At 39.3% G+C, this 24,850-nt stretch overlaps 1 protein-coding gene across 5 annotated transcripts in view; it reads left to right on the top strand.

The window, feature by feature from the left end:
- The window catches only part of LOC122565231 (zinc finger RNA-binding protein-like), an 82,355-nt gene extending 60,038 nt beyond the window's left edge, over nt 1-22,317 (top strand). For all 5 annotated transcript variants that reach the window (XM_043720995.2, XM_043720994.2, XM_043720992.2 and 2 more), the window contains 10 exons: nt 217-362; nt 1,145-1,286; nt 2,659-2,846; nt 9,681-9,852; nt 11,684-11,825; nt 12,181-12,278; nt 14,859-14,954; nt 16,723-16,834; nt 17,662-17,759; nt 19,953-22,317. In XM_043720995.2, the coding sequence (XP_043576930.1) occupies nt 217-362; nt 1,145-1,286; nt 2,659-2,846; nt 9,681-9,852; nt 11,684-11,825; nt 12,181-12,278; nt 14,859-14,954; nt 16,723-16,834; nt 17,662-17,759; nt 19,953-20,135 (1,377 nt within the window). In that variant the 3' untranslated portion in view covers nt 20,136-22,317. The remainder of the gene's footprint in view (nt 1-216; nt 363-1,144; nt 1,287-2,658; nt 2,847-9,680; nt 9,853-11,683; nt 11,826-12,180; nt 12,279-14,858; nt 14,955-16,722; nt 16,835-17,661; nt 17,760-19,952) is intronic.
- The last annotated feature ends 2,533 nt before the right edge of the window (nt 22,318-24,850 follow it).

The raw sequence follows: 24,850 nt of genomic DNA, 5'->3' as shown, positions 1-24,850 counted from the left end.
GGTTCAGAAAAAGAGAGCTTGAATTAAATTTGGTTAGAAGATATTTAAAATTGATGGATTTTTGAACTTTCAACAGTGTGTGTCCAGTTACTGATATGTTGTAAGCACTTTCTCATTCCTATTTTACTTGAATCAATTTTGCAGTCCAGCAAATCAAGCGGAATGAAAATGGTTTTTTATTATGCTGCAATAATGCTTGCTTTCTCTCTTTTAAAGAAAAAGGTGAATCCAGATCTTCAAGTTGAAATAAAACCAAGTATCCGAGCCAGAAAAATCCATGAGGAGAAGATGAGAAAGCAAATGCAGAAGGAGGAGTACTGGAGAAGGAGAGAGGAGGAGGAGCGCTGGCGAATGGAAATGAGGTTAACATGGCATTTTGGCTGGAAACTGATCCACAAATGAAATAATTTCAAATGAACTTTAGCAGCATTTTATCTGTCATGTTTCTTGCACGTCTGCTACAATAAAATGAATCAAAAATTTAGTAATTCTTTATCAGGAATTTTTTTTTAATTAAGCGACACTATTTAAAGCCCATGTATAAGTTATTGATTAAAGGTGCTGAGTGGAGCTGGTGAAGCGGAGGAAATCCTTTAACCTTGCTGGTCAGAGCTTTGTTATTTACGTCTTGTTAGATGTTGTATATTGCGATCCTGCTTTCGGGTCAGAGAAATTTGGTGTTGTCTTCCTGTACTTTTTGCAATGTGGAGTGCTCTCTGAATAGTTGCTTCCACATTAATGTATCAACACGTATGTAGCAGAAACTGGTATAGGCTGTCAGCCTTTGAACTTTCATGCAACCCTACTTTCTAAATGATTGCAAGAAGTTGCAACGGAAGGTTATTTAGACTTGTATTGAGAAAAATTGGGGTTTTTCACAGTTTTCGGTCATAAATGCCAGGAATAACTAAATACTCTTTTTTTTTGTTTGAAAGGGGTACTTTGAAGTTCTTCAACTAGGGCCACAAATTAGATTAATCGATCACTCATTTCTTAGCTGTTTGTGGAACATTGTGTGTAGAATGACTGCCATGTTCACCTACCTCAATGACTACACTTCAATTTAGTTCATTACATGTGAATTTTGAGAGATTCAACAAGAGGTGCATCTGTGTTTCTGATGTCTTTGCTCCTACATTTTCAGGCGGTATGAAGAGGAGATGTATTGGAGGAGAGTGGAAGAAGAACACATTTATTGGGAAGAACAGCGTCGCAGATTAACACCTGACTGGCACCCGCCACCGCTCATGGGAAGACTGGGCATGCCACAAGCACCAACACCTATGGTAGGTTTGAACTTGTCCCATTTCAAGCACGTTTTTAAAAACGAAGCTCCTTAGTTGGGCAAAATTGAACATATATTATGTCATAGTAACCTTACAGTCACGAATTATCCTCACCAAAATGTCAGGGAGATGTAAAGCGTTACCTGCAAGCACATTTAACGTTTGAGCACTGCATTCAGTAAAATTAAATTTTATGTAGCTATTTAAATAATATGAAAACTGTTGCTAGAATTTTGTCCTTTATCTCACTTCTGCATCCCCAACTTTTCACAGTGTAAGTGGAAAAGAATTGTAAATCCACTTCAAAAATGATCTTGACTACTTTAGGAAACCTTTTCTCAAACAGTCGTCACATTGTGCAAACTGAAGCCTTAAGTTAACATCATTAAATGGAACGGCATGACTGCTATGAGAAAAATACTGTCCAAGCTTTCATTTGTTGTATTGCTCCCTTTGTGTTGTTTGATTGTTTGATGTTGAATTTGAAGGGCATTATTGACATAGGTTCCTGTTCATAATCCAATGATCCCTATTGCAAAATGGATGAAGAAAATTTTGTGCTAAGCTGGGTGGGAGCACAACCATGCAGCAGCCTGGAAGATACTCTGTTAATCTTGACCTGTCGTAAAGAACACCCAATAAAAATTTCAAGTAACTGTGCTTTGAAACCTAGTCCCTTGCAAAAAGTACATTTATAAAGGGAGCATTAATAAGGCCTAGATTAGAGCTTAATTGCTTCTCTCAGTTGAATAAATTATAATACTTGTTCTCAAGGCTTCTGCCAGTAATAATTGAATAGAATTGAATTGAACAATGATCATTGGGAGCGAAAAGTGACTGATGCAAATACTGCTGTGTTCCAGAGAGAATTGACACCTGTGGGAAAGGACAAGGTGGGAAATTGGATTTGTAGCATAATGAAGAAAGGAGAATGTTTAAAAAGGATGGAGAAGCGATTGGAAAAATGTCTTGGTTGAGCCATCTTGAAGCAGCATGCATACATATTGGGAAATAAAATATGGCCAGCTTCATCTAATTGCTCTGTACAACGTTTTTCCCAAATGTGCAGTGCAAGTGTATTGAATAGTGTTTGCGAGAGTGTAATATCTCCTCGTGCTGAGAGAAATCCTCTCTTCTTTTGGAGCAGAGACCTGAAGTTCCTGTTTGTTTCCCAGGTTCATTGTCTCGCCGCTTCCAAAGCGGGTAAGGGGCTCATCATTTATGTTTGATTCTAAAATGACAGCTGAAGTTGTTACAGCCTGCTTCGCAGCACTGTATTAAATGTTCTCGCCGTTTCTTTTTCTTATTACAGGAGGCTTTGAGATGTAGCTGACCAAAGGTTGTATACTAATGATTATGCTAACTGTTTCAGCCTCCCCGCCGCCCTGATTCTTCAGATGATCGTTATATCATGACAAAACATGCTAGCATTTATCCCACTGAAGAAGAATTACAAGCCGTGCAGAGGATTGTCTCTCAAACAGAACGGGCTCTCAAACTTGTGTCAGATGTTATTTCTGACCAAGAAGGTCTTAAAGATGGAGAAAATAAGGAGAAGGGGTAAGAAAGCTGTGACTGTGACCCTAATAAAATAGGGCAGCAACATTTCATAATATTGCCATAAAATTGGGTTATAGTTTTTTATGCTGGTTTTTACTTTGGTGCAAGTTTAATTTAGAGACAGAACTTGCATTTATGCAATGCCGAAATTGAGTGCTTCAGTACTGACTTGCAGTTATTAATATTTAAGCAAGTCTGATTGCAAAATTCCAGCTTCAACAAAGTAATGAATAACCGACTAATCACTTTGTTTAAAAGCAGAAAGATGCTTGCATTTATTTAGCACCTTTCACAACCTTGAGCCATTCTAAAACTTTCTATAGCCAATTAAATACTTTTGAAGTGTAGTCACTGTTGTAATACATGAAATATGGTAGCTAATTTGAGCACACCAAGCTTCCACAACCAGCAATGTAATGTTGATCAAATAACATGCTTTTGTGATTTCAGTGTATGGCTAACTATTGGCCAGGACTCTGGAGATAATGTCACTGCTCCTCTTAAAAATAGTGCAACAGGATTTTTTACATCCACCTAACTGAATAGATAGCACCTTGTTTTCAGTTGAAAGGTGACATTTCTGAAAATGCAACTTTCTATTCGTACTGCAATGAAGTATCAGTTTAGATCTTTGTGCTCAAGTCTACGGAATGGGATTGAACACTCAATTTTCTGACATGGGGAGAGTGCTACTAACTGTACTGGCACGCGCTGATATTGATTAAAGGAAGACTTTTGTAAGGAGGTCTTCTAGCTCCTTTTCAAGTAGTGTAATGTGGGCACTTGTGAACCTGTGCTTCATTTCTTAATATCAATGCAGCACTATCTGTAACATACAGACTGGAATTTAAATCCACAACTTCCCAACCTCAGGCAGAATGTTCCCTTTGAGTCAAATCAAGTTAGGTAAAATGAGTAAAGTAAAGCAGATTAATCTGCCAGATTATGATTCCCTGTTCGAGAATTGGATGCAGCAGCACTGGAAAGTTTTCTTGTCTCATCCCATAAGATGTGTTCTCCTGTTGGAATAATGGTTCATTGGGCATTATGTGCTCTCCACTGCAGCGTCTGGATGGTGATTCTTCACACTTGGCTGTTCGATGGGCCTTCAATGTTGCAGAAGTTTTCAGCACAGCAGAGGTCTTTTGAAGCTGTTCTAGCCAATTTACTCTCACGCTCCAACTGTCGTCTTATTTTTTATTTGTTCATTTTTAGGCATAACTGGCTTGGCCCACTTTTACTGTCCATCGCTAGTTGCCTTTGAGAAGGTGATGTGAGCTGCTACCTTGAACTCTTGCAGTCCATTTAGTGTTGGTATTGTCACAGTGCTGTTAAGGAGAGAGTTCCAAGATTTTGACCCAATGACAGAGAAGAAACAATTTATCTACTGCCCTTGTTCGATAATTGACATTGTTTAAGGATTTGGAGTATTGGAAAATTTCTGCAGAAATTCTGCATCCTGTAGCTAGTACACAGTGCTGCTGATGAGGGTCGGTGGAGAGAGTGAATGGTTGTGTGCCAGTTAAGCAGGTTGCTGCACTCATCCAAAGCAAGCAAAAAGTATTCCATCACATTTCTTGTAGATGTTAAGACAAACTTGGGGTGCCAGTAGCAACATTCCTTCTAAGCTGTGCAACTGCATGTGCTTGGACTTCAGTGCCTCACAGAGCCTCAGAGACCTGCATAGCTGGTAAGAAAATTAGAGGGACTGCTGGAGGTGGGTTAGTTGTTGCAGGACACTGTATCTGGCCTGATCTTGTAGCCATGGTATTTATATGACTAGCCCAGTTCAATTTTGGTCAATTGTTATCCCCAGGGTTTTAATAATGGGTAAATTCAGTGGTTGTAACACCAAGTAACGTCGTGGAAGATTGTCAGCTCAAGTCCAGGTATTGACCAGCTCTTGCCGTATTTGGCCTTGAACTGCTTGGTATATGAGGAGTTGTGAATGATGCTGAACATTGTGCAATTATCAGTGAACTTCTGGCCTCCTTATGGAGAAGAGGTAAAATTGAGTCCATCCAGTAGAGAGTCCCTCTCCCCTCGCCCAAATGTTCCTATTGAACCTAGTTCTGCTAGGGCTTCTTGATGCCACACTCAGTCCAATACAACCCTGATCACGAATTGTGAGGCCTAGATAGAACCCAAGCTGAGTGTCAATGAGTGTTTGATAGCATCGGTGATGACAATCTTCTGTCACTTTAGCAATCAAAGTAGACTGATCAGGTGGCAATTGGTTGGGTTGAATTTACTCTGCTCTTTATGTACAGGATGTACCTGGCCAATTTTCCATTTTGTCAAGCCTTGTAATATCCAGTGCCATTAGCCATTTCTTGATATGTGGAGTGAATTGAATGGGGTAGTACAGTGGCTTGGTGGTTAGCACTGCTGCTTTACAACATCAAGGACCCAGTTTTGGCTCTACCCTCAGGCAGCTATCTGTTGGAGTTTTCACATTCTCCTTGTGGCTGTATGGGTTTCCTCTGGGTGCTTCAATTTTCTCCCATAATCCAAAGATGTGCAGGTTAGGTGGATTGGCTATGCTGAATTGTCCATAGTGTCCAGGCCTATATAGGTTAATGGCAATAGTTATGGGAAATGCAGGGTTATCGTGTAGGAGTGTGGGTGGGATGCTCTTCGGAGGGTTGGTGTGAACCTGATGAGTCAAATGGCGTGTTTCAGCACTAGTAATTCTATAATTGTGTCAGTTAATTGGAGACTGGCATCTGTGGTGCTTCGACATTCCAAGGAAGCCAGCGGTTGTTTGTCTTTAAGTACTTGCTAAATTCTTTTTTCAACATTCCTATGGAATCTGATGCCACCACCATTTCAGGTTGTGCATTCCACATCTTACCTTTCTACAGAAAATGTTTTGTCTTCTGCCAATTGTTTTTAATTTTGTCATCTCTGGTTATTAAGCCCTATTTCCCAGAGAAAGCAGTTTACTACTTACTTTCCCAGAGCACCAAAACTTTTTATGTTGCCATTTAACCTTCTGCTCTGAGGAGAAACAATTCAGCTTCTCCATAACTGCTTCCGTCATCCATGGCAATCTAGGCATGCTCTGGGCAAAAGATTAAAATCAGGTCAGACCTCATTCTAATTATCACGTCCCATTGTTTCTGGGCAAGTCAGTGAGGAACTGGATTTTTTTTCATTCCCTTCAAACAACACAGATGCACATGCAGACTCTGACACTGAGTCATTTTATTCCATTTTGTTCCCTCTATCACCACTCATCTAAGATAAACAAACTGCATGCAAATTTGGGGCTTTGTTATAATGGTAAACAAAATTCTCCAGTACCTTGCTCAAATGATGTGGTCAACTCATGGCTGCTAGGGTTTTGTGTTTCAGTCTGATTTGCATGGGGTTCTTGCGGTGTGATGGTAGTGTCCCTACTTCTGAACCGGAACACCTGCCTTCATATCCAACCTGCTGCAGAAGTGTGTCAAAACATTTGACCAGGTTGATTAGAAAATGTGTATATAAAGTTCAACTGGATTATTAGAATAATACTTAGACTCTTCAACAGTTGTCTGGTTCAGACAATTTATCTTTACTGTATACAAGTTGATTTGCAGCAAGTTAGCCTCTAGAGGGAAAAAAAAGCAGGCTTGATTGACTTTTTTAACCTGGCTGTAAGGCCAGTTTACCAACGCAGACCGTAAATGCTGACTTGCTTTCTGATGGCTAACCGTTCTTTTACTGTAATCTTAGTTCACAATGTGCAGCTTACTGCAGTTAAGCCCGGGAAAGGTTGCTTAACAGATACTGCTGGTCTTGCCATTTACCAAAATACTGCCTAAATGATTCATAATGTATCTGTGATTTCAGTATAGTTATAGGTTGAGTTTGCTTTGGCATATACAAAGATGTGCTTACCATACAGTGGGGAAAAATATGGAGTTGGTCCTTGGGATCAAGTGAGTTTTTTTTCTTCACATTTTTAGTTCAAGTGTATTCATATATTTCCAGAATAATGTTTAATGCGCTTATAGTAGATGTTTAGTGGGCTCTAACCCTTGATGTTGATTTAACTTTATTGAGAATCAGAATGACTGGTTTCATGGTTGCTGTCACGGGCCTGCCACGAATATTTCTGTGTCCAAGTGGTTAGATTATGAATTTAACTTCCTTCTGGGCAGTTGGAATTGATTTAATCAGTGGAGTTTATCAGATCCTTTCTTGAAACGGTCTTAAATTTTTCAGTCTTCAACTGTTGAATGTAGTACTAGTCTCCTGTTGCCCTCATAACAGTTTCTGCCATTGTTGTCAGCATAAATGATAACTCTGAATTTTTATCAACCTGTAGTCTAATGTGGACCTTTCAGAAAATTCCACCTCACTTCTGAATAAGGATTTGTTTTGTTATAAGCTATCACTTCATTTTTAGTTGTCATGAGGGGTTTCCTACTCTTCCAGTATTCTCATAAAGCATGCTGTGAAGAGTTGTACTTTGTGTTAAACGTTATGTCAAGTCGTGTTGTATGACTGTTGTGGAAGATTAGTCAATAAGTAGTTTGATTCCTTTTCCTGATTTAGCTTGCTCTAAGCACCTTGCTCGAAACAAGCAAGGTTAAAATTCACTTCAGACTTGAGACCCAAACATGTCAGCAAACCTGTGGTCACCGCTATGGAGAGTTTAGCAATTTTAGTGGTCTGATTGTACTCTGATCTCTTCATAGATCAGTTAATTGGGTCCTTTGGTTAAATGCTGTCTCTCCTGGGTTAATGTTTTTCTTGGAGTTTAATCCAACAGTTTTGGAATTAACAATATCTTTTTCTCATCTAACCATCTGATATGTGGAAATCTGTTTGCAACCCTTATATTTTGTTTTCTTCTATCGCGCAACTCATGCAGAGTCTGTAGAGATGTGCCTAGCTTCGATGCACTTCTCAGGTTCTACCAGTTACTGGGTGCAGATTGCCAGAAATCTTGCTGTGCACTGTGCATTATTTGAATGAAGAGCAAGTGGTTATTTACTACTTTCCTGTATATTTGTTGTTTGTAATCTTTTTACAGTGTATATGATGGCTTTGCTAATGCCTTTAAATAGAAAATGTGGTTAAAGTTCCACTCTCAAAACCTGATCACATAATAGCCACTTCACTACAGGTGATGTGTCATAGATGTTGTCTTTCTCATGAGGCCAAGTCAGCTTGTTCGGGTATAGAGCCTAGCACTGTTTAAATAAGTGCAGTAAGCAGTCTTAACCACTGTGAACTTTTCAACCAGTTCTTGTTAAAGGACAACTTAACTGGTCATTTTCAAACTTGAGATTCTTGAAGTACATAAAGTGGTTGTTCAATGTAATTGTTTCCTATCCAAAAGTAATCAATTTGCATGTGAATTTTAAGGCATTCTGAGATTGGGATACGTTGTTGTTTAAAATATAAAGTTTTTCTTTCTTGTTATCACTGTTATTTGATTTTTGGTTTTGTGGCTTATGTTTGTAGCTCTGCTGGAGATATAGTTGAAATGTAATGTTACTTTTAACTGAAGACTGTACAATGAATGCATTTGATATTTCTGCCATCTAGTGGCAATAAGGAAGTAATGCAATGATAAATATTATTGGTTTGTGGCGATGGGCATTTTGAACTGCACTTGAAACTGTCTTCTGCATTCATGTAAAAGAAAGATGACTTAATGTATTGTTGTAATAAGCTACTTAATGACATAGGAGCTCATAGTGTTCGAAGTAGTATATTAGTTTGAATAGAGGATTGACTAACTAACAGAAACGATGGTTGGAGGAAGAACGCCTCATCTTCTGCCTAGGAACCCTCCAACCACAAGGGATGAACTCGGATTTCACCAGTTTCCTCATTTCCCCTCCCCCCAGCCTGTCTCAGTCAAATCCATCAAATTCAGCACCGCCTTCCTAACCTGCAATCTTCTTCCCGACCTCTCCGCCCCCACCCCAGTCTGACCTATCACCCTCACCTTGACCTCTTTCCACCTATCACATTTCCGACGCCCCTCCCCCAAGTCCCTCCTCCCTATCTTTTATCTTAGCCTGCTGGACCAACTTTCCTCATTCCTGAAGAAGGGCTAATGCCCGAAACGTCGATTCTCCTGTTCCCTAGATGCTGCCTGACCTGCTGCGCTTTTCCAGCAACACATTTCCATAACTAACAGAAAGCAGAGTTTTGGTATAAGAGGGATATTTTCACGATAGCAACTTGTAATTAGTGGTGTGTCACAGAGATTAGTGCTCAGGCCATAGTTATTTGCAATAAATAATGACTTGGATGAGGAAAGTGAATGTACAACAGCCAGGTTTACTGAGAATGCAAAGGTGAGAAGATATGTTGGGGACGAAACACAATATCTGCAGAAGTCTATAGAGAGGTTAAGTGAGTGGGCAAAAATTTGGCAGATGAACTATGATGTGGGAACATGTGAGGTTATTGAAGCATACAGGAGTCTTGCAGGACTTGATAGAGTGAATGCAGAAAGGTTGTTTTCAAAGGACATAATCTCAAAATAAAGAGTTGCACATTTAAGGCAGAGATGGAGGGATTTCTTCTCTCAGAAGATTAGTGAATCTGTGAGATTATTTATTGCAAAGGATTGTTGAGCCTGGGTCATTTCAAGTACATCCAAAGCTGTATATAGGTAGAGTTTTAATCAGTAAGGAAATCAAGGGAAAAGGCAGGAAATTGAAATTGAAGATCATCAAATCAAACATGGTCTCATTGAATAGCAGTGACACATTGAGCTGAATGGCCTCCTTCAGCTCCTATATCTAATGGTCTTTATACAGTATTCCCTGTTTACATCACTTTTCACTGATGTTTAAAGGAATTCCTGCCGTCTTTTGACAGGAAAGGTGACCTTGGAGCACGTGTGCTGAAAGGGGTCATGCGTGTTGGTGTGCTGGCAAAAGGATTACTTCTCCGTGGTGACAGGAATGTTAACCTTATTCTTCTCTCTGCCCACAAACCCACAAAAGCCCTTCTGGAAAAAATTTCAGCAAATCTGCCTAAACAACTCCTGGTAACTATCTTCTAACTTCACGCTTACTGAATTTATTGTACTAGGCTCTACATAGCAAATTAGATATTTGGGCAAGGTCTGACTGTTTTAAATTATTAACCATATTGAACACTTTTAAAGAATTGTGCAATCCATAAGATAAATTGTGTAAAGTGACTTGATTACTTTAGTTACAAGAAACCGTTCTTTTTTTTATTCATTGACAGAGAATGACTCTCCCTGCCACAGTTTTTCTCCATTTTTAAATTAATTTAAAATCTGTTGAAAGTTATTCTCTAAAATACCTGTTGAGTGCAACATAGTTACAACATCGAACTACTTGTATGCAAAGGAGTGGAGCTAAGAAATCCCTAGGCAGGAGAAGATACTGCAGATGCTGGAGGTTAGAGTGGTGCTGGAAAAGCGCAGCAGGTCAGGCAGCATCTGACGAGCAGGAAAATTTGACGTTTCATGAGCCCTTCATTCCTGTTGAAGCTCTTTTGGCCAAAACGTTGATTCTTCCTGCTTCTCGGATGCTGCCTGACCTGCTGTGCTTTTCCAGTACTACTGTAAGTAATCCCTAAGCAATGGTCTTCTCAGCTTCAGAATGGATCACAATCATCTCATCAACACTTCTGGCTGAAGATGAATGTAAACACTTTATCCTTGTCTTTTACACTGATGTGCTATGTTCTCCTGTCATTGAGGATATTTGTGGTGCCCCCTCCCTCTGCTAGTTGTTCGATTGTTCACCACCATTTCCGATTGGATGTGACAGGACAGCAGAGCTTAGATCTGATCTGTTGGATGTGGGATTGCTTAGTCCTGTCGATTTGTATGCTGATTCTGCTCTTTGGCATAGACATAATCTAAAAGGAAGATAATTTTGTTGCTTCTTATTTGGCTATGATACCACAGGCACTGTTTCATACCTAAGCCAAGTGCAATTTTAGATAAGTAAGTTGTTTGAGAATGTGAAATCTCACTACACTATCTCCATTCTCCCAATGACTACTGACGCACTTTCCCACTGGAACAATTAGTCTGGGAAGGCACACTTATTGGTTTTGTCTCCTTCTTATTCTGAGAGCCCTGAGACTAATTATAAGTACTCACCCACCAGTAGCTGAAGTCAGCTAAGTTTTGGGATACTGTGTTCAGTTCTGATCTGATATGGGAAGGATGTTAAACTTGAAAGGTTGCAAAAAGGATTTACCAGGATGCTGCTAGGGTTGGCGGGCTTAAGCTTGAGGTGGAAGCTGAATAAGGCTGAGGCTACTTCCCCTGGAGTGTCGGAGGCTGAGGGGTGACCTTATAGAGGTTTGTAAAATCATGAGGGGGGAGATTAGGGTGAATAGCCAAAGTCTTTTTTTCCCAAGGTAGGGGAGTCCAAAAGTAGAGGGAGTAGGTTTAAGGTGAGAGGGAAAAGATATAAAAGTGACCAAAGGGGCAACGTTTTCACACAGAGGGTGGTGCGTATATGGAATGAGCTGTCAGAGGAAGAGCTGAAAGCTGGTACAATTACAACATTTAAAAGGTATCTGGATTAAGTACATGCATAGAAGGGATTCAGAGGGATATGGGCCAGGTGCTGGCAAATGGAACTAGATTAATTAGGACATCTGGTCGGCATAGACAAGTTGGACCGAAGGATCTGTTTCCATGCTGTACAACTTTGTCTCTATGGCTAATTGATCTTTGCTCAACTGGGATTATTTACCCATTGTTAATGTTTTATATTGTTTGCATTACACAATAAAACAAAACGTAGGAAAGATTTTCATATGATTGGCTATATTGTGATCTTTAGCTTTGGACATTTGTGTGAAAATCATTTGAATTTTTATTTCAGACCATAACGGAGGAGTCTTATGAATTGAAAACTTGCCCTAGTGAGTCTTGCATCATCCTTTCTACATGCAAAGAGCCAAAGATGCAGGTCAAAATTTCACTGACGTCCCCTGTCATGCGAGATGATCTTGTGAAGGATAAAGGTGAGATTTATTCAGTAATTTTAAATAACATTGCAAAAAAACCTACAGGTCACTGACATTTACCTGAATCACTCGGCTGGAATGCAGTTTGACCATGAATTTCAAAATGGCAGAGAGAGATTACAAGTGTAACACAACTATTAATGAAGTGGCACAAACCTATCATTTTCCATTGGTTTTGTGCTTACTGTTTTATTTTCTCCCCTAGTGCCCTCAACTCTGCTCAGCTCTCAGTTTGTAACTGTAGAAAACTTATTAACATGTGATGGCTTGTTCAGTATTTCAGCTCTCGTTTGCACACCACTGCTACAAACTAACTGCTGTACTTTGGGACTATCCCCTCTTTATTTTTAAGATGCAACTTCTGCCCCAGTGCAAGATCCATCAGATGTACTGAACAAGCAAAAATGCCTTGAGGGTCTGGCTGCACTTCGTCATGCCAAGTGGTTCCAGGTAAAAATATGCTGTACTGTAGTTTATTTCTTTTTGAATCTGTTGGCCATTGGCTGGACCATTGATTTATGGTGACTGCCATATTCCATTTGGGAGGCGATTCTGGGATTCCTACCAGGCTTTGGACTAGTTTTAAATTATTTGGTCAATCAGAGCTGCAAGTTTATATTGGATAACTCGATCAAGTTCATTCTTTTATGTAACAAAGGCAAATGCTGAAAATCAAACAGAAAATTTTGGAAGTATTAGAAGGTCCCTCTGCATTTGGAAAGAAAGAGAGCAGTTAACTGCAACTCTATTAATGATGATTCCATACCCAAATGTTTAACTTTTCTTTTTATTTTTACAGCTGCTGGCGATCCTTTCGATAACATATTTTTCTGTCTTATATGGTATTCCAACAATTATAGCTGTATTTCTGGAATCCATTTGTAATGCTTGGCAATTAATCAGTTTTGGCTACACTAGTTCCTTTTTAATTTAGGAACCTGCAGCAGAACCGAAGGAATCACTGATATGTTGGAAATTATTTTCCGCAGCTTGTGCATAGATGGTGTGGATAGTTTATCAGTGACGTTTTTACAGATGTTTTTCTCAATTTTTGGAAATGGGTCATTTTTTGTCATTTTGATGGCATTTTCAGGAATACAGTGCTGAGTAGTTTTCTGTACTGGAAGAGTGATCTGAGGCATGCATATGCAAATTGGTTCCTGTTACAATGCGAGAAGCCTTGGAAATGTTAATTAACACCCTTCTAAATTGTATGGAGTTGCTAACAGTAGACTGTAGGTAGAAGGCACATTTGTAAAAGATTGAAAAAAATTAAAAAATAGTGTGGAATTCACTTTCATTTAAATACAATTTTCACACCTCGTCCAACAAAGTTCAAATATTTCTCACTACAGTTAATCAATTACTATACTGAAGTTCTCATTGACCATGTGACTGTCTCATCTCAAGCTCTTCCAGCCTCCCCACTCTCTGCATGCCTTCTCTACCTTGGCTCCCCATCATATCGCCATGTTCCACCTCTGGCTGGATTGGCTGGGAGTTATTTCCCTGGAACATAGGAGGCTGACGGGCGACATTAGAGAAGTTTATAAAATCACTAAGGTGAATAGCAGGGATCTTTTCCCAGGGTGGAGGAGCTCAAAACTAGGCTGGTTTTCTTTTAAAATGAGAGGAGAAAGATTTAAAATGGGCATGAGGGCAACGTTTTTTTTAAACACAGAATGGTTCGTATGTGGAATTGAACTGCTAGAGGGAAGTGTTGGATACAGGTGCAGTTACAACTGTAAAAGACATTTGGATAAGAACATGACAAATGGTTTTTGAGAGAAATGGGCTAAATACAGTTGAAAGGGTTCATGTGTTCCCTGCACACTCTTACCCATATTTATCAGTGCTGAAATTCACCAAAGATCCTCAGACAGCATCTTCCAAACCCACGACCACTTCCATTTAAAAGGACAAATGTAGCAGATACATGGGAACGCTACCACTTTAAAGTTCCTCTCCAATCCACTCACCATCCTTACTTGGAAATATATTGCCGTTCTTTCGCTGTTGGTGGGCCAAAATCCTGGAGTTCACTCCCCACTACCATTGTGGGTCATCCCACAGCATGTGAACTGCAGTGATTCAAGAAGGTAACTCGCCACCACCTGCTCAAGGGCATCTAGGGGCAAGCAATAAATGCTGGCCAGCCAGTGATGCCCACATCCCACAAATGAATTTTTAAAAATCACACTCTGCTCTCCTTAAAGCCAGTGCTGTGCACACGCAGTTGGTAGTTGTGTTCTGCCAATCACTCTTTCCTGTTTATGCTTTTCTCTCTCTCTCTATCTCTCTCTCTCTCTTCTCTTTTATACCCCTGCTCCACTCTCTCTCACACTGTCTCCCATTCACACCCATGTGTCCCACATGCATGCTTGCGCTCGCTATCTCTCCCCCACTCTCTGTCTGTCTTTTGCAACCCCCTCTCTCTCGCAATTGTGCTGCCTGCTTGTGCCATCCTTAGCTCCCTACTCACTCTGTCCCTCAAAGCTCACTTATTCACTCCCTTGCCCTCTTGTGTGCTGCCCCCCCTCACTACTCTCTCGCCTTGCTCCCCTCACCTGACTGTCCCATTGCCCAAGTGCCCCTTTCCCTCCCTCTCTCTCCCTGTCCTATATCCCTCCCTCACTTGTGCACACCCTTTCCCTCCTCTTTCTTGAGGGTGTGGTGATAAGGAGTGGGCACTTCCTCTTCTCACTCCCACCTATCTATCTCTAATAGTTGGGCTGCTTAGTTTCTTGCCAGTTCTGTGTTCCATAAAAACATCTTGTGTTTCTTTTCTGCAGCTATGCTCTTTTTGAAATCCCATGAATATGTGCCTCTGTCTCTGGAATATCTGCACTGTGTTAGCCTTGACAATACTAACTTTGGCTGAAACAGTTTCTCAATCAATTGTATTGTCTGAATTACTTAAAAGTGGACATCACTGTTGACAGTACAGAAATATTTCAGATATTTCAAGTTAACTGTTCATGGTGAATTTGACAGTACTGAATAATTATCATTTTTTTTCCAAACTTGAAGGCTAGAGCTAATGGCTTACAATCTTGTGTGATCATCATACGAATCCTGCGTGACCTCTGCCAACGAGTGCCAACGTGGGGGGCCTTACCAGATTGGGTAAGAATGCAAATGAAATATGGTAAATCTTTCTCTTATGTGGCCTATTGCAATAAGTATTTCACCTCTTCACCTTACCTGTTAGTTTTTTTTCTCCCAAAGACATGTGCTGAGCTGTGCTTCTGTATGCATATGCAGCAATCTGGTACTTCTCAAGTTATTACGTTAACATGAGAATCTAGAATTCCAGCAAATCTTTTATTAAAACAAATATACCTGAATTGAATGTTCATGTGGATATTGCTGGATAATCAACAATGCTGACCTGATTATGGCTTCAACTTCTTTCCTTGACTCCCTTGTACATCAAAAATCTACTCAGTCTTGAATATATTCAGTGAGCCAACCTTCACTGCTGTCTGTGGAGGAAATTTCAACGACTAACCACCTCTAGAGGAAATTCCTGCCTGTTGCCATCTTAAATGTTGTCTGGTTCTAGATTGTCCCACAACAGGGAAGCATTCTCTTTTAATCCACTCTGTTAGGCTCCCTCAATATCTTGTGTGTTTTAATAAGATCACTTCGTTCTTTTAAATACAAATCAGTATGGGCCCTATTGATCTCCTTTCCTCATGAGACAACTCCTTCTTCTTAGGAATTGTCCAGTGAAACTTCTTTAAAATGCAAGTATATCCCTCTTTAAGTAAAGAGATCAAAGCTGTATCACCAGTATCCATATGTTATGGCAAGACTTGACTTTTATAAAGGCAGAATACTGCTGATGTTGGAAATCTGAAATAAGAACAGAAAATTCTGGAGACATTCAGTAGGTTTGACAACATCTGCAGATTGAGAAATAGGGTTAACATTTTGAATCCAACAGTCATGCCAGGCTTGAAACAAAACTGTGTTTCTCTGCTAGACCTGCTGAGTTTCTCCAGCAATTTCTATTCCCTACCTTTATACTATATCCATCTGGCAATAAAAGCCAGCAATACGTTTACCTTCCTAATTAGTTGTTATACGAGCATGCTGGTTTTTAAATTTGAGATTCATATACGTGTGCATCCACGTGGCTTTGTACTGCAGCATTCTACATTCACTCTCCATCTAAACAGAACAGCTCAGCTGTTCTTCCTGCAAGATAGGCAACCTTACATTTTCCGATATTATACTCCAGACTTTTGTTTAATTTCTTTTCCATGTTTATATCCTCCTCACAATGTGCTGTCTTTGCATTATTAACAAATTTGGTGCAGTACAGTTGATTCCTTCATACAATTAATATAGATCTCAATAATTGATGCCCCTACCACTGAATTCCTTTCGCACTGCACTCGTTGCAGATCATACATTTTAGTAGCTGAATTGCTCAATCCTGATCGTTTCCAGGAGTTTTAAATCACCTGTGAAAATAAGACTACTTTCAATATTTCAAAGACCAAATTTTTTCTTGTCTCAAGTCTAAGCAGCACTGGCCAGCTTTTCCCTTCCAGTCGATCTTTAGTCATTTGCCTCTTGCTATTTTCCTTTACCTCACTAGGCTAACATTAATTGGCTGATTCAGTGCAGTGACTTGTAACGGGATCTGATGCCGTTACAAGTCACTATTGCTTTTTCCTTTAGGATCAATTGGTAGTGTGTTTTTGGAGAGTTTGCATTTGTAGTTCAGTTTCAATGTTTGAGACAAATAGTTCTTTATATTTGCTATTTTGATTTGAGTTAGTTGTATTGTTGGAAAAATTCCAACTTATTTTGAGTATACTGTAAAGTGCACCTTTAAAAGTCGTGCACATCAATTGAAATGCCATTTTGCTTTTGTAAACAGGCTATGGAATTGCTTGTGGAGAAAGCCATCAGCAGTTCTTCAGGCCCTCTGAGTCCTGGTGATGCAATGCGAAGGGTATTTGAAGCTGTTGCCTCTGGAGTTCTCCTTCCAGGTCAGTCTTTGTTTTACGAGTTGAAGAAATAGACTGTTTCTTCCTTTAACACATATACTGTGCATGGCATTCATTGAGTTTTCATTCAGTATGCAATTTTGAAGAATGCACAAGATAAAGGGGTAAAAAGGATGTTCAGATCCATGGGTTTAGAAGGGCAGAATGGAAAGTATATAGCCAGAATTTCATTGTGTCACTGATTAAACGTGTAAGTGTTGACTGCTTCTCCATTCCAACAGTCCTTTGAATTTTGGCCTGCTTTTTATTCATACTAATCACTAAGAAAAACTTTACAAATTGAAAATGGCAAAGTTAGGCATGGGGGGGTTGGTGGTGGTGGTTGTTGTTGTTGTCCTTCACCCTGTCTCCTCCATCTCTTCCCCACCCCCAATAAAAACCCTGTGGGAAAAAAAAGTGCCAGGTTAATAAGCATTTTTATACGACTTTGTTCCTCTGATGGGCACTCAAGCTGTATGATCAGCTTTGATATGCCACCAAAAACTGAAATTGCAGCCCTTAGTTTGGAGACCCCTTGAGGGAGTCTTCCTGCTGCTTGACATTGGTCAGAATGCCCTATATAACAAGACATCAGGTGATATTATGTTGGGGTGTGGAGCTTTGTACCAAACTTTGCCAATTGCTGCTAGCATCATCTGCTAATTCACCAAGCTTAGAATGTGCATGCTAATGTTTTGATGCCATCACAATAATAGGTTTTTAACTCTTATCATCAGACACTTGGTAGAGAGACTGTGTCTAACTGATAGCAAGGGTTGTGTTTTTAATTGAAGTACAGTTTAACCAGGATTTGCAATTGCTTGCTACAGATGGCCCTGGACTTTTGGACCCATGTGAAAAAGACCACTCAGATGCTTTGTCCTGCATGAACCATCAGCAACGAGAGGATATTACAGCGAGTGCACAGGTGAGGTTTCTGTGCTGGGCACATATCTGTTACAGTCAAATGATTTTTCTTACTGTGCAAGTTGATTGTTATAATTTCCTTGCTTTTGTACATCTTTATTAAAAATGTGTAAGAAACCTAGTTCAGCCTCAACTGAAGTACTGAGTCCAGTTCTGACTTTTTTAAGGAAGGATAGGTAGGCTTTAGCGAAGGTGTAGAAAAGATTCACAAAAATGATTCCTGGGTTGAAGTTATCTACATAAATCAGAAACCACAGCTGTTCTTTATAAAGGAGAAGATTTGATGGTGTTCCAGGGATGAGTGGTAGATAGGGTTAGAATTACTTTTCCTGTGTGTGGAGGTTTCGAGAATGAGACAGCACTAAGCTGTTAAGCAAAGCAAGTGATGGTGACATCAGTGGTTAAAAAAAATTAAACAGCAAGTGGTTAAAATCTGGAATGCTTTGTCTGATAGTGTGATGGAGGCAGGTTTCATCATGATTTTCAAAAGAGAATCAGCAATTATTAAGGAGAGAAAGTTTGCATGTCTATGGGGACAAGATGGGAATGAGCTTAATGGCTCAAATATGACAGGTGAGAAGACTCCCACCAATACAGTAACCATTTCATCATCAATGCAACAAAAAAGGAGATAACTAGAATACAAGCTAAAAACTGAAACTGTAAAAAAAGAAAGTTTATCCTACATTTATAAAAGAGAGGCTGCTTCCTATTTCAAGGAGCTTGAGTATCTTTTGTATTTGTTACTCTTTCCCTCAAGAAGTAAGGGGCAGCTGCACAATGTTAATATATCAAGAGTACTGAAAGTAAGTTTCTGGAAACTGATGAAACTCTGAAGAACATTGGCTTCATCGGCTTATTTTGATCATCAACAAATAAATTGCCTTTGGAGAAATCATTAATTCTAGGAATGCTGAGAAATTGTGCAATTTACTTTCTTGCAGCAGATAAATTCTGAGTGGTGTTTCCACCCATAGTAGAAGCTGAATTTGACAAGAACACAGATCAGGAACGTGATTTGCATTGGAACCCCAGAAGCTTGCATTTGCCCTGAAGTATTAGATGTACTACAGAATTTTAGGCAGCAAGTACCTGCCAAGTTGGGAGAGAAAGGGTTAACAGGAGAAAATTAAAATAGTGTTAAAGGCTTTGATAGCAAATAGGGGAAGGACAGATGCAAGGTGGGTGTATCTAGGAAAAACATTTAGAGGAATAACTAATGGTTGAGGAAAAGAAGCCAATTACGTACTTGAACCAATGTCTGCATGCTACCATTAAATGTCAGGTAATTTATTTTCAATGGATGAATATTGTAAACTATCTAAGCATTGAGCATCCTGTGATGAATTTTTAGAAATGGATATGACTTTTCATTTCAGAGCAAGTCTGACAATTTTGTTTTTCTCATTTCTCTCCCCCTTCTCTTGGAAGATGTTGATTTATCTTACGCAAGTGTCCATTCTTCGTACGTGAAACCAGCATGTGAACATTGGCAGAATATTCAACATGGGGGGACTGAGTGGGTAGGGGAGAGAGCATCCCAACCAAACCTGTTATTGGCCAAATGCAAAGCCAGAATTCTCCAGTGAATTCAGATAGTGATCAGGAAATCTGACTTGATTTTTCATTGCCCCTGCCCCCCCCCCCCCCCCCCCCCCCCCCCCCCCTCCCCAAAGACATCACACAGCTAATTGTAGCACTCCTTTTTTGGGGGCTGATTTTTCTTTAATGAAACTTTGATCCTTTTTGTCAGATTCGAAATTCGTTATTTGGGTGCAAGAAGACATCACAAAACAATTGTTCTCACCGGATTCTTTCAAACATTACAAAAAAAAATCACACTTTAATTTTGGTGAATGTAAATTATACATTCACGTAAAAAAAAAGTCATAAGCCACTAATAAATGCAAATGAGAAAGAAAGGTTAAGCACTGGAAAAATGCAGAATAAAAGCAGTGCTTAACTTAAACAGCATGTCCATTCGGAACAAAAGAGAAAAGGGCAGTTGATGCTTGGAGAAAGGCTAACTTTGTCACAAAATACTGTTTCCTTGGGGATCTTGTCACTCTGCTTGCAGGTTCGTTTTCTGACAGTTACTGTGTTTAGTTTTAATGTAAACCGGTGGGGGTGGAGTCAGTTCTGAGGAAATGTGAATCTTTATCATTTTAAGTTAATTATATTTTTACCCTCCCAGCACGCATTGAGGTTGTTAGCGTTTCGGCAGATTCACAAAGTTCTTGGGATGGACCCACTACCCCAACCAAAGCTTCGGTTTAATATGAGAAACCGCAAACGGAGACGGGACACCAGCGAGACAGCAGAAGGGGAAGGGGAAGGAAAGAAAGACAAAAAGGACAGTGATGCAGGAGACGTCTAGATTTGTTCTAAGTGATGCTAAATTTTGAAGATTTCAATTTTTTTTATATAAGTTGCTGTTTAGACAGAGACATTTGCAATTTGTGTTTTACTTGAATAACAATGTACTGTAGATTTGTTTTAAACTGTGCTTAATGAGTATTAAATTGTGTCATTCCATACAGATCATGTTGCCCATGGCAACAGCTCCTCTTCTCCTTCCTCCACTCTCCTATCCCCCTTTCCCCAGGAAATAAAACCTTGACCAAGTGAGTTGACCCAGTCTGGAAACCCATCTTTCTTGAGATTTCAAATTCAAAGTTGACTCTGCTTCCCTGGCTGGGGTGAGACTGCTTTCTATCATAAACTGATTATAATTAGTGAGAGATTTTAATTGCGTTCCATTGAAACATGAAACATATTTTACCAGACAGCCAACAGTTAAGTGTTGGATGTTAGATGTCCCTTTTTTGCATTGGGAACTGACTTTCTAGTTCTCTCAAACGTAACTGACTGTGGATATCCCAAATATAGTACCTACATAAATTTTCACTATATACTATGTGAGCATGTTGCAACCATAGGGACCCTTCAAAGTAAATAAAGCTTGTGCAGACATCAGAAATGCAGCATTTGGGTGTGATTTGGTGTATGTCAAATTTGTAACAAATAGTCTGTTTAGAAAGTTGGAAGGCCATTCACTGTGATCATGGAGGTTGGAATGCACACCATACATGTGCACTACAATGCTGTTTACTGGCTCACATGCACAGCTTTGGTGAAACCAGAGAGGCAGGTTTGCAACTTTAGAAATTTGTTTCAGGGAAGATTGATTTGACTGGCTGAACACCTAATGCCTCTTCTGCTCAGTTTGAAGTTGCCTGTTTCCAACAAGTTCCACTTTTTAATGGTGTCAAAAATTGGGCCGATCCCCAACTGTGTCCTTCTATTTTTCTGGCATATGACAAGAGGAAGTATCACTCTGATCGCATCTGAAGTGTTTTCTTCTTGTGGCTCAGCTGAATAAAGAAAATTTCTCTTAACTACTGTAAACTTCTGCATGAATTTCTTCAGTAGTGATCATCACCCATGTGTTTTTTGAGATACCTTTTGAAGTTCTGGATTCTTTTTATTTCCAAAGTTCTTTATTGTCTGTTTTCAAATTTCCCCTATTTGATGATTCAAATTTAATAATCCAATTTTCCAAAACCAATTTTCCTGTCGCAAGCCAGACTGAAAATGGATTGATCTGGATAAATGCCCAAAGAAAAGATGCAAAATTCACTACTGACCAGTTCACCAGATGTTTTCTGATTCATTATTTTTTAAATGTATCAAGCCTTTCTGTAAAATATGCTGATAAACTAATTTGAAGGCAAACGTTTGAGAGTTTAATCTTCAGTTTTATAGTAGTAGCTTCATTCAATTGGGTTTCGTAATTTAGGTGGTATCAATTACATAGAAATGTACATAGACCCATTTAGGGGAGTTGGGGTGGGGGGTGGTCTGAGATAACACCTTTTTCTTTTATTTGAAGGAGTACCTCAGTTCATTGAGTTATTGCAAAACTCAGTTTTTCTTGTGGCATCTTTCAGTTTTATCATTTGATTGTTTCAGCAACTGGTTGGGTGCTGAATTGTGTGTTGTGAAATGTGGGTGATATCACGACTCAAGACAGTTTGTGCCCCAAAATTGCCTGACACTCATAAATATATAAAATCCCTTCTAATGTGCATAAAATGTACAGTTAAACTGGTTACACTATTCACGTTTGTATAGGTAGGAAATGCCTCGCACTGTAAGCATACCTGATACGGTTTCACCTACTGAAGTGTTATTTCTATTGAAATGTGGCTTTGTCCTCAGCTCTGTGGTATTTAAAAACGTGTATTCAACTTTTGTCGGCTGTGTACTACAATACTGAAATAGCATAAAAGTGCTAATTGAAAAGAAAGCAGTGTAGAGGATCTCTTTGTAATTGGATCCTTTTTATGCTTTGAGATAGCTGTTGACACACTGCAACTCTGAAGATAAGTGGGAAATAAAATCCTTCCTGAACGACTGCATGTTCTGACAGTGCTTTTTTGTTGCATCCAGAATTTCTGTAAATATGTTTTTGAAATTCACTGCAATAGTGACTGATGAGGTGCTGGATTTGTTTGCAAGACATACTTTGGTAAGTTAATAAAGTTTCTTCAATGTGGTATCTGTTTATTAAAGGGTAATTTGTGTGTTCATTTGTTTTTCTAACATACTGCTGAATTAAGCCAATCAGCATTCTTAGGTTTGTGTTTGGCATGGAAGGGTTTAAATAATCTAGAAGGTTTGTACCTCATATCCAGATGTTCTGATGAGGTCATCACCCTTTGCTGTGCTGTAAACTGGAAAAATTGCAAGTGTTGATGCCAGGCTGTGCTGTAATCTGATCTCAAAGACTACACCATATGTTGGGATATGAAAACTGGCCTCTGACATTGAGCAAAGGAGAATGGAATCAGTTGACGTTGACATTCTCATTCTGCACCGTAGAAAGCATCCTATCTGAATGCGTCACAGCTTGGTACCATAATTGCTCTTCCCAAGATAGTGACAAACTATGCAGCCATGAACATAGCCCAATGCATCACCAGACGCAAACCAGCCTTCCATCCATTGACTCTATTTATACTTCCTGCTTCCTCAGGAAATAATCAAAGACCCCTCTCATCCCGTTAGGCAGAAGGTATAATAGTTTGAATAAACATACAAAGGTTGAAGTTAAAAATCACACAACACCAGGTTATAGTCCAACAGGTTTAATTGGAAGCATACTAGCTTCCAATTAAACCTGTTGGACTATAACCTGGTGTTGTGTGATTTTTAACTTTGTACACCTCAGTCCAACACCGGCATCTCTGAATAAAGATTTGAAGAACAGCTTCCCTGCTGTTATCAGAAGAGATCTCTCAAATGTTAATTCTGTTCTCTCTCTGCACCTTTTCTGTAGCCGTAACACTGTATTCTGCTACCGTGATGCATTCTGTATGATACAATCTGCCTATATAGCATACACACTTTTCATTGTTTCAGTTCATGTGACAACAAGAAATCAACTTCGATCAATCAGTTAGTCTAGATAGGATCTTGAGTATCAAGGGTTACAGAGAGAAAGGGGCTGATAGTCTTATCAGCCATAATTGAATGGTGGAGCAGACTCATGGGCTAAATGGCCTAATTTCTGCTCCTATATCTTGTGTGGTCTAATGGTCTTGCTGACAAGCATGTGTGTGCGTCTGGTAAAACCAAAAGAATTTGAAAAGCTCACCAGAGTTCCATCTGGGTCACTTAAGAAGTCATACTGAGCTGTCTCATTCAGACCTTGAATTTCTAAGCCTTCCTAGTACCTCAAAACACTATTGACTGATCATCATTTTTTTAAGATAGACAACCTAGATTTAAGCAGTACTATCATATTTAGATTAGATTACTTACAATGTGGAAACAGGCCCTTCGGCCCAACAAGTTCACACTGACCCTCTGAAGTGCAACCCACCCAGACCCATTCGCCTTCATTTACCCCTTCACCTAACACTACAGGCAATTTAGCATAACCAATGCACCTAACCTGCAAATTTTTGGGTTGTGGGAGGAAACCGGAGCACCCGGAGAAACCCACGCAGACACAGGGAGAATGTGCAAACTCCACACGGACAGTTGCCTGAGGCGGGAATTGTACCCGAGTCCCTGGCGCTGAGAGGCAGCAGTGCTAACTACCATGCTGCCCACAAATCTTGCTTTAAAGCGTCTCTGTAACTTGACTTTGTGAGTTTAGTGGAAATATGTTTTTTTTGTATAGAACTCTTTAGTTAAGGTTGACCTCTGCAACATTGTTTTGTCTGTTTTAATAGTTAATGAATAGCGTCATTTGCATTAGTTTGTTTAAAAGAGGAAGTAGTTATCCCTGCTAAATTGAATTTCTGTCCCTTGGAGACTATGAAGCCTTAAATTCAGACACTGATGATTTACTTAATGAAATTTTAACTGATAGTTGAGCACATTTTGGGATAAAGGTGTATTTAAATGTTTGCAGGTATTATGGATCGTCTTAGCTGATGAATTTTTCTCAGCAATCCAAATTTAATTCTTCAAAGTGTCTGACAGATGAGATAAACTGGAAATATGCACTGAACTGTAATTTTTCGAGAGGTTATCTTTACAGGCAAAACTGTGTTGTAAAGGATTTACATGGTGTCTTTTGAAATTGTTGAAGCCACATGAATATTGTATGCATAAAATCTATGGGTGTGATATGTATTACGTAATAAATGTAATGGTAATAATTCAAAGGAAAATTCCCATGTTGAGCGAATTCAGATAGTGCTGAGGCCAAAATATTAAACAAGATTTGGTCAGGTTAAAATACTGAATATGAAAAGGACTTATGGATAAATGATAATTGTTCCATTACCACGACAGCTTCCACATGGATCTTCAATACTGAGATGATTGAAGAGTAATTTTGGAATTATTAACTGATAACTCACTTGAGACTCAAGTTACCTTCTGCATTTGTAGCTGTAATTGTAAGCAATAGTGCAAAACAATGTTGGTTTAGATTGTATAATTTATTTAGTATTGCTTTTGATGGACAGGAAGAATATTCTGTTTGACAGAATCACTGCATACAAGTCAAAAACCCTTGTGAGCAACTTGAATAGAACCTTATTGTATGTACACAATAATGAATGAAACATGAAC

The sequence above is a fragment of the Chiloscyllium plagiosum genome, unplaced genomic scaffold (assembly GCF_037043375.1).
Source record: "Chiloscyllium plagiosum isolate Xiang-an unplaced genomic scaffold, Cpla_swu_hap1 HiC_scaffold_28, whole genome shotgun sequence".
Lineage (NCBI taxonomy): Eukaryota > Metazoa > Chordata > Chondrichthyes > Orectolobiformes > Hemiscylliidae > Chiloscyllium > Chiloscyllium plagiosum.
The sequence above is the reverse complement of the archived record's forward strand: the minus strand, read 5'-3'. Positions and strand labels throughout refer to the sequence as shown.